A 14,082-nucleotide genomic window follows, 5' to 3' on the forward strand; every position below is an offset into this window, starting at 1 on the left:
AATGACGCAACAGGTCAGGGCGATCTATAAAGAGAAATACAATGACGTTTTATAGTTGGCAAAATGTCTAACGCAATTATGTATAATGTAATCACAAACAAAAATGCGAAATTTCCAGCAAAATGAAAATTTTCAGAAGCTATGAGGAAGCTGAAGGAATAGTTCAAATGACTCCAATTTTTTTTCTTAGGTTAATTAGATATATCTAACCAAACTAAAAATATTTTTGGAAAAAATTTTGTTTTTGACCCCATTTTTCGATTTTTGGGCCCCATGAGGAGGCTGCATACAGTTTGTTACGAATCTCACATTTTGTCATGAGCGTTTTCTCACTCATTGGCACCATTTCCCCACTACCCCGAAAGAATTGAAAAAAAAAAGTTCAAAAACGAGCCACCCTACTCCACACTAGCCATCAAGACTTTTTAAAAAACATGTGTTTCTCGGCAGTCAAGTGTAGCAAGAATTGACAGCGATAGACACGTGTTTTGCCCATGAGACTTGGCTTTTTTATCGAATTGTTACCTGACTCATCATTAATGCGTCCGGTCCGGGAGCCGTCCACACACCCAAGCACAGCAGGTACACCATACTTACATGGATGATACTGACCAATGAGGCGAGGGACTTACTCTGATAAAGGGGACCCACCGCGGTAGATGGTAATCTGTGGGTATATAAAAAAAAGCTTATTAACTGCCTCAAACTTATCTACCTGTCTCAACTTTCCTCTTGCTGATGTTGCAACAGACTAGGAAGTGACGGTCAAGCTCGAGAACTAGCACGTTTTGGTAAAATTTTAACCCTTTGAAGGTTGGGGGGAGGCTGTCAATTCAACTTTTTTGTATCAACAGTTGTATTTCTAAAACCACTGAGGCTTCGACTACGAGATTTCTTGACTTTTCCTAACTCTTATTCACCTCTATTGAGCTAACATTTTGAGCGAATAAACGTTATAAATTGAGAGATATAAGGCATTTCTCAGCACATCCTCTGAAATATTTCATATTCTATTTATATGTTAGTTTGCATTATTATATGTTATTTTACATTATTATATTATTTTGCATGAAAAATATAGATTGAAATTGAGATTATGTAAAAAAAATTTTAATCGCAACATAGCAATGCATGTTCTTCATTATACTCTACTAAAAAATAATGTGTAAACTCACGCAATCGCAAAATAATCCAAAAGTCATAAGTCACCTCAACATTTCAACGTATATGAGTAGTTCTAAATTTACATAGTTTTAATTTTCAGATATGCTCAGCGTGAATAATTTTACAAATTGAATCCCAAATTTTGAAACCGTGCTTTAAAAAATAGTAGAGATATCACTCCTAAAGCATAAGAAGAATCCACAGCCCCACCCCCCCCCAAACTGAGCAAGACTGCAGGAGCCCAACCTTCTAAGGGTTAATTTTACATTATTTGTGTGCATCAGTATCGTACCACTAATTTATGCCACATAGTTCTCAACCACTGCTTTTGTCGGTCAATTGAATCCTAACATTTACGGAAAAAAAGAGCCCAGTCTCATGGGCGAAACATGTGTCTATCGTTGTCAATTCTTGCTACACTCGACTGCCGAGAAACACAAGAAAGACCTTGTTAAGTTGAAATGGTCTTGACAAGATAGCTCAACTTTTCTTCAACATTTTAGCTTACACTTTCATTAAAGCCATGCCGTCGATTGTGATATAGCAACCTCTCGACTATAACCTTCCATTTTTTCATGATTATAGACAGTAGGCTAAGTTAAGTCAATTTATTTTGCTTCAATAGCGCAACATATAAACAAACAAGCAGAGTAAATGATAAGTAAAAATAATGCATTGTAAGTTACAGCTGTTGGTATTTATGGCGCTCTCTCCTCGGACTACTACCTTAACGTGGTGAGAGAGTTTCCGTACCTCAGTGACCTCTAGAGAAGTACTGGCGGGAGCTAACTGCTCCCAGAAGGGTCACCCATGCCAGGTTGGTCGAAAGGTATAGGCCAGACAAAACGTAGTCCAAAGTGCCCAAGTCCCCAACGGCGGAACAGGCGGATGAAGTCAACCAAGCTCAACAACTGTGAAAGCGGATGAAGGCTGCAGCATGTCGCCAGCTCCAATCGTCTTGCCTTGCCATTGGATAAAGCTGATGGCTTTGTCAAGTTTATGTGTGCTTGTTGAATGTGCGCCATCAAGTCCACGCAAATCAACCCACACACAGGCGTCTTCGCAAGACACTTGAACCTAACAACGATCGATAATGCATAACGAGAATAGGCAAGTGAAAGCTGGAAGTTTCTAGTGCGGAACCGACACGTTAGTGGTGCTAACTTGATTCAGTCGTTCTATCTTTCGGAAGAAGTAGGAAAGATGTTCGGCAGCAGTTATCACGACTGAGCAGCCCTCTTTAGGATCCACTCTGCTCACCCTGAATAGGGAAGGGGCTAGAAAGGTTCCCTGAACATAGTCTGCTTCAACTCAACCTGTCTGGTAAACCGCGTCCAGAGGGTTCTCCTTACCTGCGGTCGAAAAACGAAATATGTAGCCTAACCATGAAATTTGCAACCTGGAATGTTAGGACTCTAATGAATAACTCCAGCTCAAATAGGCCAGAAAGACGAACTGCGATCATTTCTCGTGAACTACAGCGTTTCAACTTTGACATCGTGGCGCTTAACGAAACCAGTAGAGTTGGAGAGGGCCAACTAAGGGAAGAATGTGGCAATTTTACTTTTTTCTGGAAAGTCTATGATCTTTTACATCCGAGAATCCACGGCGTAGGTTTTGCGATTAAAAATTGCCTCTTCCCAAAACTGACGACAAAAGATTTCAACAACGCTGCCTGCGCAAAATTCTGAATATCAGCTGGGAAGAGAAAAGAACAAATTTGAGCGTGCTAGAGGAGGCTGAAACAACAAGTATTGAGTCCGGCATTATTCAAAGCCTACTCAGATGGTGCAGGCATGTAGTGCGAATGCCACATCAGCGTCTTCCTAAGCAAACGTTTTACTCAGATTTGGCTAAAGGTAAGCGTTCGGTAGGTGGACAAAAGAAGCTGTAAAAAGACTCACTGAAGAGTAATCTTAAAATGTGTAACATCGATTACACAAACTGGGAGGAAACCGCAGAGGATAGGCTGCTTTGGAGATCTGCCACTCATGAAGGTGTTGCCACGTTTGAGAAAAGCAGATCTCAAAGGTTAAAAGAAAAAAGAATGCAAAGAAAAGAACGACAATCACACCCACAACCAAATCTCCCAAAGGATCTTAAATGTACCAAATGTAACCGAACTTTTAAAGCCAGGATTGGACTCATTAGCCATTTAAGAACTCACCGTTAGCTTTTTATTTATTGCGAAGGCCATCATCCTAGAAGACGAGGGATAGCTATCAATTATGGCGCAATCAGGATGGTAGCGAAAGACCATAAGTGGTCATCTAGTCAGCCACCACCCCATAACAATAAATCTAACTACGCATTCATGCACACATATGTGCAGAGTCACACACGCTACTTCGATAAATAAAAAGGGTTTAGCCACTGACACGAAAAGAAAACAAAAAAACAACTACTGTTGGTTTGAATCTTCATTCCAGGATTGAGAAAACCGAGGATAAGGATTCAAAGCAGCTACCAAGATTAGGCCAACAACCAATCTGTAATTGTGCGCTAGATTTCTAGAATACAGCGTTCGCCAAAGTTTTACTAAAAAAAAACGTATAGGCGCCATCACAAAGCAACAATTATTACGGAAAACAGACATACATAGGATAATTTGGTACTGCTGTGAATGACAAAAATTAAGAAGAACGATAATATTGAGTAAAGTAGTCCTTTGCATTAAGCACTTTAAGGTGTGCATGTGTAGCCTATCCATGAAAGAGTTTTGTCATTTTTTTGAAGCGATGGAACGGTAAACCTTTTATGTCGTGTGAAATGTCACTCCACACTAACTTGTAGGCTACACACAAGAAATAGAGTGTTTTTTTGCTAAAGTTGGTTTCAAATCTGGGTAAAAAAGATTGTTTTAGCCTTGTGTTTAGTACCATATTGACGTACGTCATCAAGCTTAACAAAGTAGCTAGAGAAACAAGCTAGCAATAAATTGTAATAAATGAAAGTAAGCAATAAATGAAATAAGAAAACGTTAACTTTTTTTTTGGAAACATAAAACTGAGTAGCCTATTTATCAAAAAAAAAATAAAAAAAATAAATCAATTCAAATTAATTTTAATATCTAAACAATGAATTTTCTGGCACTAATTGCTACTTAAATTTGTTGTTAAATACTTTTTTTTGGGCAACACTACGCAAACATTTTGCATATAAAGCTGCAGACGACAATTTTTGTTGGTAGCTGACAGAGTTGCCAACTTTGCAGTTTATCAGCAAGCTCAAGTCAAGTCAATTTATTTTGTTTTAACAGCACCATATATTAACAAACAAGCAGAGTAAATGTAATTGTCAAAACAATGCATTGTACAACTGTTGGTTAGATTATGGCGCAATCAGGATGGTAGCGAAAGACCATAAGCAATCATATAGTCAGCCACCACCCCATCACAGTAAATCTAACTACACATTCATACACACTAGTGTACAGAGGCAGGCACACTACTTCAATGAATAAAAGGGTTCGCCACTGATATTGAAAAACAACTGCTGTTGATTTGAATCTGCATTCTCAACCTGAGTAAGCCGAGGATGAAAATTCAAACCAGCGACCAAAAATTAACCAACGACCAATATGTGATTATGTGCTAGAATAGGCTACAGCACTTGCGAAAGTTTTCCTGAAATAATGAAAGTGGATAAACGTGAATACCTCCACTGAATTGCAACAATTATTATGTAAAACATACAAAAGCAGGACAATCTGATACTACTGTAGAGAACAAAGATTAAAAAGTACGATACGATGATATACTGTAAAGGTAAGTTATCCTTTGTATTGAGCACTTAACCCTTTTTCCTGTGACGTTTTTTGGCCAGTTGACCTGCGGACGGGGGGGGGGTCGGCTCGACACTAGCACTTTGAGCTCGTGTAACTCAAAAATTACGCAAGATAGATCAATCAAATTTTCACATGATGCAGATAATTTATCTGACAACACAGCATCGAAACTCTTTTGCAATTTGTTCAACAGCACAAGTTGAGAAATCAAATAATTTGATGGTTGGTCATATTTTTTTTATTTGACTTGAGAAATCGCTTCTTAATTAACCTATAATTGAGTGTGACGGGTTAATTCCATTGTGTACCATTTTAATCTTTTACGCGGAGACGTCGTCCACGCTTCAATGAAATCGTAATTGGCGTCCACTAACGTTTGCTTGTTGTTTTGCCGGAGGCATTGTAAAATAATTTTGCTTTGTTTCAACATTTGCAGAGAATGAGACAAAATCACCGCAAAAAAAAACTATTTCAAGTTCTTTTTGAGTCACATGTTTATAGTCTACACTTTTTCAAACGTACTGTCATTACTTGATATTAAAACTAAACCAAGCAAATTTTTTTCACATTCACAGTGTCGAATTTGGTTATGCATGATAAAGAAACACACTTTGTATTTCACAGCACATCTCAGGGAGCTATTTATCCGTTTTTAACATTGTTTCAACGTCTAAAGACGTTGAATAGATGTAAAAAGTGTCTGATTTGCTGTCTGGGTAGCGGTTGAATACAGAAAAGTAAGGTAGCCTAATGGTGTCACGTGGTATTTGAACAACAACCTATCCAAAGGTAGTGACTTGCTTCGATAGGAGCTCGTGCCATTTTTGGCCATCATGCACTCCAAAAACAAAGAGCGTCTAAAACTCCTGACTAGAGATGTAAATGCAAAAAAAACGAACCGTTTTTTTTTAAAAAAAACGTGTTTTTTTTCAAAAAAAACTTGAGCCAAAAAAAACACTCGTTTTTTGGTTTTTTTGGTTTTTTTTGTTTTTTTTCATATTTTTCTGGAAAAGTTGCAATTTTTTTGCAATTTACAGCTTAGTTTCATTATAGTGCTCTTGAAAAACATTAAATTACTAAAAATAGTTTTATTGGTGTGCTGAAATTCCTAAGTGTTTGTGTTTGGCAGCATATGTTCTTGCATAGTCCTATGAGGACCTATGTTGTTTCGCTTTCTTCTTCATTCTGTGGCATGTTTGTGGCAGTAGACCTGACAAACATTGAATTAATGAAATTTGATACATGACATAATGTAGATGAGTTAATTTCTTTTTCCTTTTATGGAAGTTAGCCTATGATGTTAGTATACTGTGGTACTGGTTATTCTTGTACACACTCAATGGGTTGACGAAATTTTGACAAAACAAGGTGGCAGTATTCAGTACACACATTTACCTTGTTTGTGGACGTGGTAATTTACTAATGCAAGCTATTGCCAATAGCTTGTTTAAACATGTTTTGTAACTGATAGCTTGCCAACGATGTATATGCTTTATAAATGTTGAAACAGAAGTATTCTTTTCGTGTGTTGTAAGATCTTGGATTGGACACTTCGTCATTGATGCTTCTTGCAGATTATTCGGGACATATAATGCAAGAGACCTTATCACTGATATTTTTAGCTGTCAAAAGTTAGTGCATTTGTCAGAAAAGGTTTAGGTTAATGTTCCTTTCAAATGCCCACCACCCATGTTGACTATTGCTAGTAACTACCATTCTACCAACCTTGAATGAAGAAGTTTTTCCTTTAAAGTGGAGTTTTTCAGCACTGCTCAGTGCTCAGTGTTCACATAGTGAATAAATGCTTTATAATGCTTTTCCTGACAAGAATAAAGTTTTACCCATATTCCCACAATGCAGGATAAAGATACAAAACAAACATCAAAGATGAAAACTTATTTTATTTGAGAACTAGGACTACTGTTTTTTGAGATAAAAAGAAATTGACCTCTTGTCGTTACGCACCAATAAAACCATGATGCAAACTTTAATTTTTTTTATTGGGCAGAGGAAAGATTGACGAAAAGTTAGGCAAAAACAAAAAAAGTGCTAAAGTCTCAAATTTCTGCAAACTAGTTCAAATTGGATGATTAAGTGCAACCAATAACCATACTTCTTTTAAACATGTCTATGACAGCACAATGGTGTGATTAAGGGAAAACAAACATGACTATGACGTCACAAAGGATTATTGAATCTCTTCAGGGAAAATAAAAAAACATCAAAACGTTTCCATCTTTCACTACATTTAAATGTGATTTGGGCTAAAAGTTGGGACTTTAGCACTACACTGCTTTTGCCAAACTTGTCATCAATCTTTCTTCTACCCAATTATTATTTTTTTTAATTTACGCACCATGGTTTTATTGGTACGTAACGACAAGAGGTTAATTTCTTTTTAGCTCAAAAAGTAGTAGCCAAAACTTGTTTTAATATTCATAAACAGATAGCCCACCCCATAAAACATAGGGGTAGAGCTAAAACTTATGTAAATATGTTGAGCGGTTCTTGAGATATGGCCGTTTTTCTATTGCTCCGTATCTATAAAGCCACTTAGTGGCTAAGGTTATTTCACTTATAACTCGAGAACCGCTTGTGTGATTTTCATCACGTTTGCACCAAATGCACATCAACTGGAACAATCTCTTGACGTTGTACTGGTAATGGTGTGGTGTGCTGGTGAAAAGTGCCTTTGTGAAGTAGAGAAACAGGACCCTGACCACCTGGTCTTAACGTAACATGCCCATTAACCAAAATCCCAGGTGGCTTCGAAACTGTACACGAGTGTGGTACTGCATTGAACAACTGGCTGAACCAAATTACAGACAATACTGGAGATGTGCCAACCATAGGACACTGTGTTACTATTTGAGACGATGAGAAACCTTTATGGCTCGTGTGTTGAGACTTGAGAGACATATTGTCTCATTTGAAAGATGTTATACGAGTTATGAGACTATTTTTTTGTTGAAAGAGACGCTATTGCAATGAGTTTACCCTAATTGCTGCATATTGTGACATTTAATAAAAAAATAGGTAAAAAAAACAAAAAAAACGAATAAAAAACAAAAAAAACGATAAAAAACAAAAAAAACAAGCTCGTTTTTTTTAAAAACAAAAAAAACCGTTTTTTTACATCTCTACTCCTGACTGATGAACTATGTTACGATGCATTACAAAAGTGATATGTTTCAATACTTACCAACAATGATCACTTTGAATGAAACAATTTTGCAAACAGTTGTGATAAAATGTAGTGATAATAATCGTTTAGTCAACGTGTGTTGGTAGGGTATAGAAGAGGTCGTTTGCACATTGCCAAATGGAACTCCCGTTCTGCGTGACAAACTCAAAGTCGTGGCCTAACGATACGAAAAATAGATACATTTAGCAAGACATCAAATCTTGCAAAAAAAAACTTTTTCAGGCTGAGTGCTATTGTCGTACAAAAACAAAAAATCACTAAAGTTTTGACTTTTTCCTTGGGCAAAATTAAAGGTTGATATTTTAAAAATGCACGTTTGTGTCTAAATGATTGAAATGTTTTTTTTCATTTTGTTAACTAGATTTGCAAGATAACGTTTTCTACATTTTTTTTAATAATTTGTTGGACATGCATTTTGTGTCGTTATTTATTACGCATTAGAAGATTTCTTTCTTTTCAAATGTTGAAATAGCATTTTAGATGCAGTTTGCGGTTGATGGCGTTACTGCAAAAGCCATCTTTTGTAATTGACACACACCCAAAAACAAAAGGCGCATAAGCCATCTTTTGTAATTGACACACACCCAAAAACAAAAGGCGCATAAACTACTGCTGGCTGATAGACCACGTCACAATACATCATAGCGATGTTTTTCCGAACCAAAGACTCAGAAAACCAATTTTGTTGTATGTTAGTTTAGACGTCTGCAGACGTTGAACCAATGACAAAAAGTGATTGCTGATTTCAAACAAAGTGATTGCTGTTCCCAATGTGTAAACAATTTGATAAAAAGTAATCAAGTTTTGGCCACAGCTTTCTGGTCCGTATAGGCTACTATGTTTATGGTCAATCAACTCACGTTGCAAATAACTTATCGAGTCGACATTCCTAGGTAGGCTCACACTGAAGTTGTTTTGTGTAAAGTCTTGCTTGTGAAAAAATCGAAGTAAAAACACAAAAATAAAGTAAGTTATATTTACAAAGTATTATATTCTTGAATGAACCATAGTTTCAAAAAAAAAATAATTTGAACAGGTTTCATCTGATAAAAAATATAATTGATATCATCGCGAAGGATCTAACAGCTGCGAAAATCACTTCGAGCATTTCTTTGTGGTGATTTTCATTATGCAAACCAAGGTGAACCTCAATATACATATTTTTAAGGCAAACGATAAAAATCGTTCTTTCTTTTTTTCTAATTAGTTTGATGAGACGAGGAAACGATCCGTATAAACAATAATTCAATTCAACATATTTCCCTTCTTTTGTCAGATATGCATTTTGTGTAACAATGTTTTAGAAAAATTGCTGAGTATGGTGTAGCGTTTGAGATGCAGTCAGAGAATGCAACTTCATGGTTGAAGGCGTTATTACAAAAGCCAATCTTTTGTTACGGAAATGTATTCTAAAACAAAAAGGCACAAAAGCGGCTGACTGATAGATTGCGTTACAATACGTTACAAAAACGAGGCATTGATTTCAGATTCTTTCAACCCAACAAACAACTTTGCTCCAAATGACACAAACGTCCAAATTTATGGAGAAAAATATATAGGTCTACACCGTTTTGTGAAAGTAAGCTTTTGAAGACCAACATTTGAATGAAAAGTTTGAATTTGTTGAGTTGGTCCTAATAGTGTTTCTGCTAAGATATATCCAAACTTTTAAATCCTCGTAGAGAAAAAATAATTTTGCAATCTCTCAAGCAACTGCAAAATTGCCATTTAAGTAAAGATTCAGTGCTGATACAATATGCACAATGTTTGTCAAAGCACAATAATTTAGCTGCGCGTGTTTTTCCACAAAAGCCAAGCAGTTTAGATAGTCTGTGTCAAGTTCTTTTCAGTATCCATCAATCTCTCGTTTTCATAAAACATTTTCACAACATCCAAAAATATTCATGTGAATATAAGTATACAGGTACATGCAAAAGTTTATTGGCGGGACAAGAACGCACTCTTTGCTTTCCGACAAGAAATCAAGAAACTTACCACATCAGTGATCAGTCTGTTTATTTTATGAGATAAACAGAGTTTTGTCAAGAATTTTCCTACTGCTTCTTGTTATAAGTTAGAAACAAAATGTATTGGCCATAGAAAACAACGTAAAATTACGTTTTTTTCAGCATAGCTTATCGGATGCTCTCTGATAATTTCAAAGAAACTCAGATGTAATTAAAAGATTAATCAAAGCAACTCAAAACTCGAGTTTGCAAACAAAAGGCGGAATCATTACGGTTGAATGCTTTACAACAAAGCTAACTCATGAGATACCTGCGTCGCAGACCACGCACGGCGGCGCTCAGTAATCCTATTAATCCGTATAATTTGAAAACAAAAGGGCTGGCTAGTAGCTAGCTAAAATATCAGAGTATCAGAGTATGACAATAGCAACGTCATTTAAAGTGGAATAAATACTTGAATAATTTTTAGGAAAAGTCAAGAAATTTCAAAGCTGTGGATCGCGTAGTTCTTTAATGATATTGCTTTGAAAAGTACCACGTCCCTACCGACCTCCCCCCCCCCACAGGAAATAGGGTTAAGGTACGCATGTATATTCATGTAACAGTTGGTTTTTGACATTTTTCTGAAAGCGATGGAATGGTAAATCTTTTGTCGTGTGAAATGTCACTCCACACTTGCACACACAAGAAATGGAGTGTTTTTGTACCAAAGTTTGTTTCAAACCTGGGAAGAAAAAATCTGGTTTTAGCCTTATGTCTTGTACCATATGGATGTATGTCGTCTAGTTTAACAAAGTAGCCAGAGAAACATGCTGGCAAAAAAATATTTTCGTACTTGAACATGAACTGTGCATATGTCAGCTTTTCAAGATCACTCACTTTTAATACTTGAAATTTGCTGTACATGAAGGTCGTCGAGGTTTTCCTGTCACCAAACAAGCACGCTCTAATACTGTAAATTTGTTCTGAATTACTTCCACCTTGTGTACTAACGTTTTGTTGGCCCTACCCCAATTAATTATCGAATATTGAAGATGTGATTGAAATAATGAAAAGTATATTAACTGTAATGTGGATAATGAGACATAGTATTTGGTTTTGTAAGCAATGCCACATACATACATACGTTTCAAACTCGCGTTTTTAAGTGTACGCGTATTTTTTGCAACTTACAAGTTGTTTGTCATTTTCAATTTATTTTTGATAAAACCTGAATTTTTGTGTGTTTTTTTTCAACTAGTTTAGTTTCACATTCAGTTTAGTTTCCACATTTTAGTGTTTTTTGTTTTAATTTATTTGTCTAACTCAAATTTATTTGGCAACTTCGTAAAAAAACTCTCGCCCAAATCAGCAGGCGACCGGCGACAGCCATTTTGTTTTTAGTCGTAGGTGAGAAAAAAGAACTTTGATTCAATTGCAGCAAGAAATAGTTGGTTCAGCTCTCAATTCTGTCATTATTCTGCTTGGTTTCATCAGACAAATGTTTTAAAGTTTGTTTCTGTCCGTGTCTTCTGAATTTGAAGAAAGCATCAGTTTCGATTGAACTGCAGCAAGAAATGACTGATTGGAAAATTTTCATGATCAAGTTCTGAAGTTGCTTTGAAGATTTATTGAAAAATAAATCAAAGTTTATTATAATTTGCAAGATCTGGTTAGTTTAATGTTTTAACAAAAGTTTAGTTTCCACCTGTAAAGCTGGACTAAGCATTTTATCCTAATTTGGTAAAACTTCGAAGCTGTTGAAGACAAAAATTGTGATTTTGTGACTAGCTAACAAAAGTCTAGTCAGGTTATTTTCAAACTAGAACTTTGGCTCAAACCTGAAAGTTTTATTCAAAATAATTTGTTTATATTTTTGTTTGTTATACAGTATAAAGAAATTGATGTTTTTTTCTTTAGTAAACAACTTGTGTTCAATGTTTTAATATTTTATGGTTAAAACCAAACTGTGGTTTTAGACTACAACCTGTTTAGCGAGTTAATCTTGATTGATGTTATTCCTGCATTGTTAGATCACAAAGATCGTCGCTCCATCGCCATCACAAAGATTCTGCGGGAAGGCAACGACTTGGAAGTGATAGTCACAGCAGGAAGTCATTTTGATGGAGGAAGGATACGGATGAAATCCTCCGACACTCAGAATGACATTCATGCGGTGACGTCATTCCTCAAGTCGATGCCGATGCGGATCGGAATCCTTAATCTGTCCACATGCAAAATTAATTCCCATCAATTCCGTCCATTGAAGGAGGCGATCAAATCGATGCCTGGATCCGTAAGTCATGTTTAACTTTTACAATCAACGTTTACATTGATTCATGGTCAGTTGTTAAGTCGATTCAACGTCGCATTACGTTGTTTTAATGTCTGAGTTTCACAAAGTAAGTTCGAGTTTCCAATTTTAATCATTTTCTAACAATTTTTGTAAACATAAAATAAATAAACAAAAAGTCATAACACAAATAAATTGTTTATGTTCAATTGTTGAATCATAATTAATTTGTGTTTAGATTGTTCGGCTGAATCTTTATGGCAACTTCTTATCTGTCGATGACGCCATCGAGGTGTTGCACAAAGTTGACGGTGAAGTTTGGATGGTGGGATCCCTCGATGATAGAGATAGGCAGAGGTGGAGAGATCCGAACATAGAGGAAAGATCCAAGCTACAAGAAGCACTGGATCAGTCGGACAATAAAGTGAGAGTTGTTTGCATTGCATCAACGTTATAGCAAAAATTGTGTCAACATTAAATCAACATCAATTATTTGCTTTTTCTTTTACAGAAGTTGAAGATCAATATTGATGGCCTCGATTACATCACGCACAAGGATCAATGATGTTTTTATTTATTTGTTGGTGTTTATAATAAAATTATGTTATTCAGTGATTTTGTTTGCTTGAGTTAAAAATACAACAACAAACTGCTTGTTTACATCAGATGACATAATATCAACAAAAATGTTTATAATATTATCAAACCAATGTTTGTTTATTTTCTTCAACTTGAGGTCGATAAACATCTACAAAAGTTAGTTTGTTTCTTAAACTTAATAATTTTTATGAAATAATTTTAATTAAGTTATTTGTTAACGGTGTTGCCAGATTAGAAAATTATTATATGTAAATTCAATAGACAATTTGAGTCTGAGATTTGAAATAGTGCCGGCCCTTAGGGGCAAAAATGAGCATCTTCAGGCTAAACGTGTTACACGTTGTTTTTTTTGTAGTTGATGAATTTAACTTCAATTTTAGTTGGTGCCACAACTTTTTGAGTCACGTGATCACCCCCAAGTCGGGGAATCCCCCCAAATCAATTTTGGGCTCTTTTTACAGCATTTCTTAGCAATTAGATACGTTATTTTTTTTTATTTGGACTGACTGCCACTACAAAATACACAAGATGAAAATCCCACAAAATTATGTTACTAATGATGTCATAACATTAATTTTTTGCTTGTTTTTTTCTTATTGTAGTCGCTTGTTTGTTGTTGGTGTTGCATTTTGGTTACAACAATTTACCAATGCTAAAATAATTCCTTCTTCAAATATGACGTCAGCATTGCATCATAAATGACGTCATAATTTTGTTTTGTGATTTTTTTTTATGTTTTTCTTATAGGTTAGTAGGCCATAGTAGTGAGGCAATAACTAATACTTTATACAGGTTGATTAGTGATAGGCCTATCATGATTCATGAATATTGATCTCCAAAAAAACTACTCATCATTGGCGTATGAGCAGATCTTTCAAGGCTAGATTGGAGGGCAGGAAATCATCAGCTACTCAACAGTCTCGTCGTCCAGGACCCTCAGACCATAGCCGTACGAGACTAAACCATTTTGGAGGGGCAGAACGTAAATTTTCCCAAATCTACACGCTTTTATAGAAATTACCCAAAATGTATGCGGTGCATGATAACAGTGAAAAACTAACATAACAAGATCACCAGCTAGGTAGAA

The 14,082-nt window shown here is 35.8% G+C and overlaps 1 protein-coding gene across 2 annotated transcripts in view; it reads left to right on the forward strand.

Moving 5' to 3' along the window:
* Positions 1-13,010, forward strand: part of LOC145783388 (uncharacterized) — a 29,751-nt gene extending 16,741 nt beyond the window's left edge. For both annotated transcript variants that reach the window (XM_082595247.1, XM_082595255.1), the window contains 3 exons: positions 12,136-12,398; positions 12,634-12,819; positions 12,907-13,010. In XM_082595247.1, coding sequence (XP_082451373.1) covers positions 12,136-12,398; positions 12,634-12,819; positions 12,907-12,960 — 503 coding nt within the window. In that variant the 3' untranslated portion in view covers positions 12,961-13,010. The remainder of the gene's footprint in view (positions 1-12,135; positions 12,399-12,633; positions 12,820-12,906) is intronic.
* Positions 13,011-14,082: the final 1,072 nt, after the last annotated feature.

This window comes from Aplidium turbinatum, chromosome 1, assembly GCF_918807975.1.
Source record: "Aplidium turbinatum chromosome 1, kaAplTurb1.1, whole genome shotgun sequence".
Lineage (NCBI taxonomy): Eukaryota > Metazoa > Chordata > Ascidiacea > Aplousobranchia > Polyclinidae > Aplidium > Aplidium turbinatum.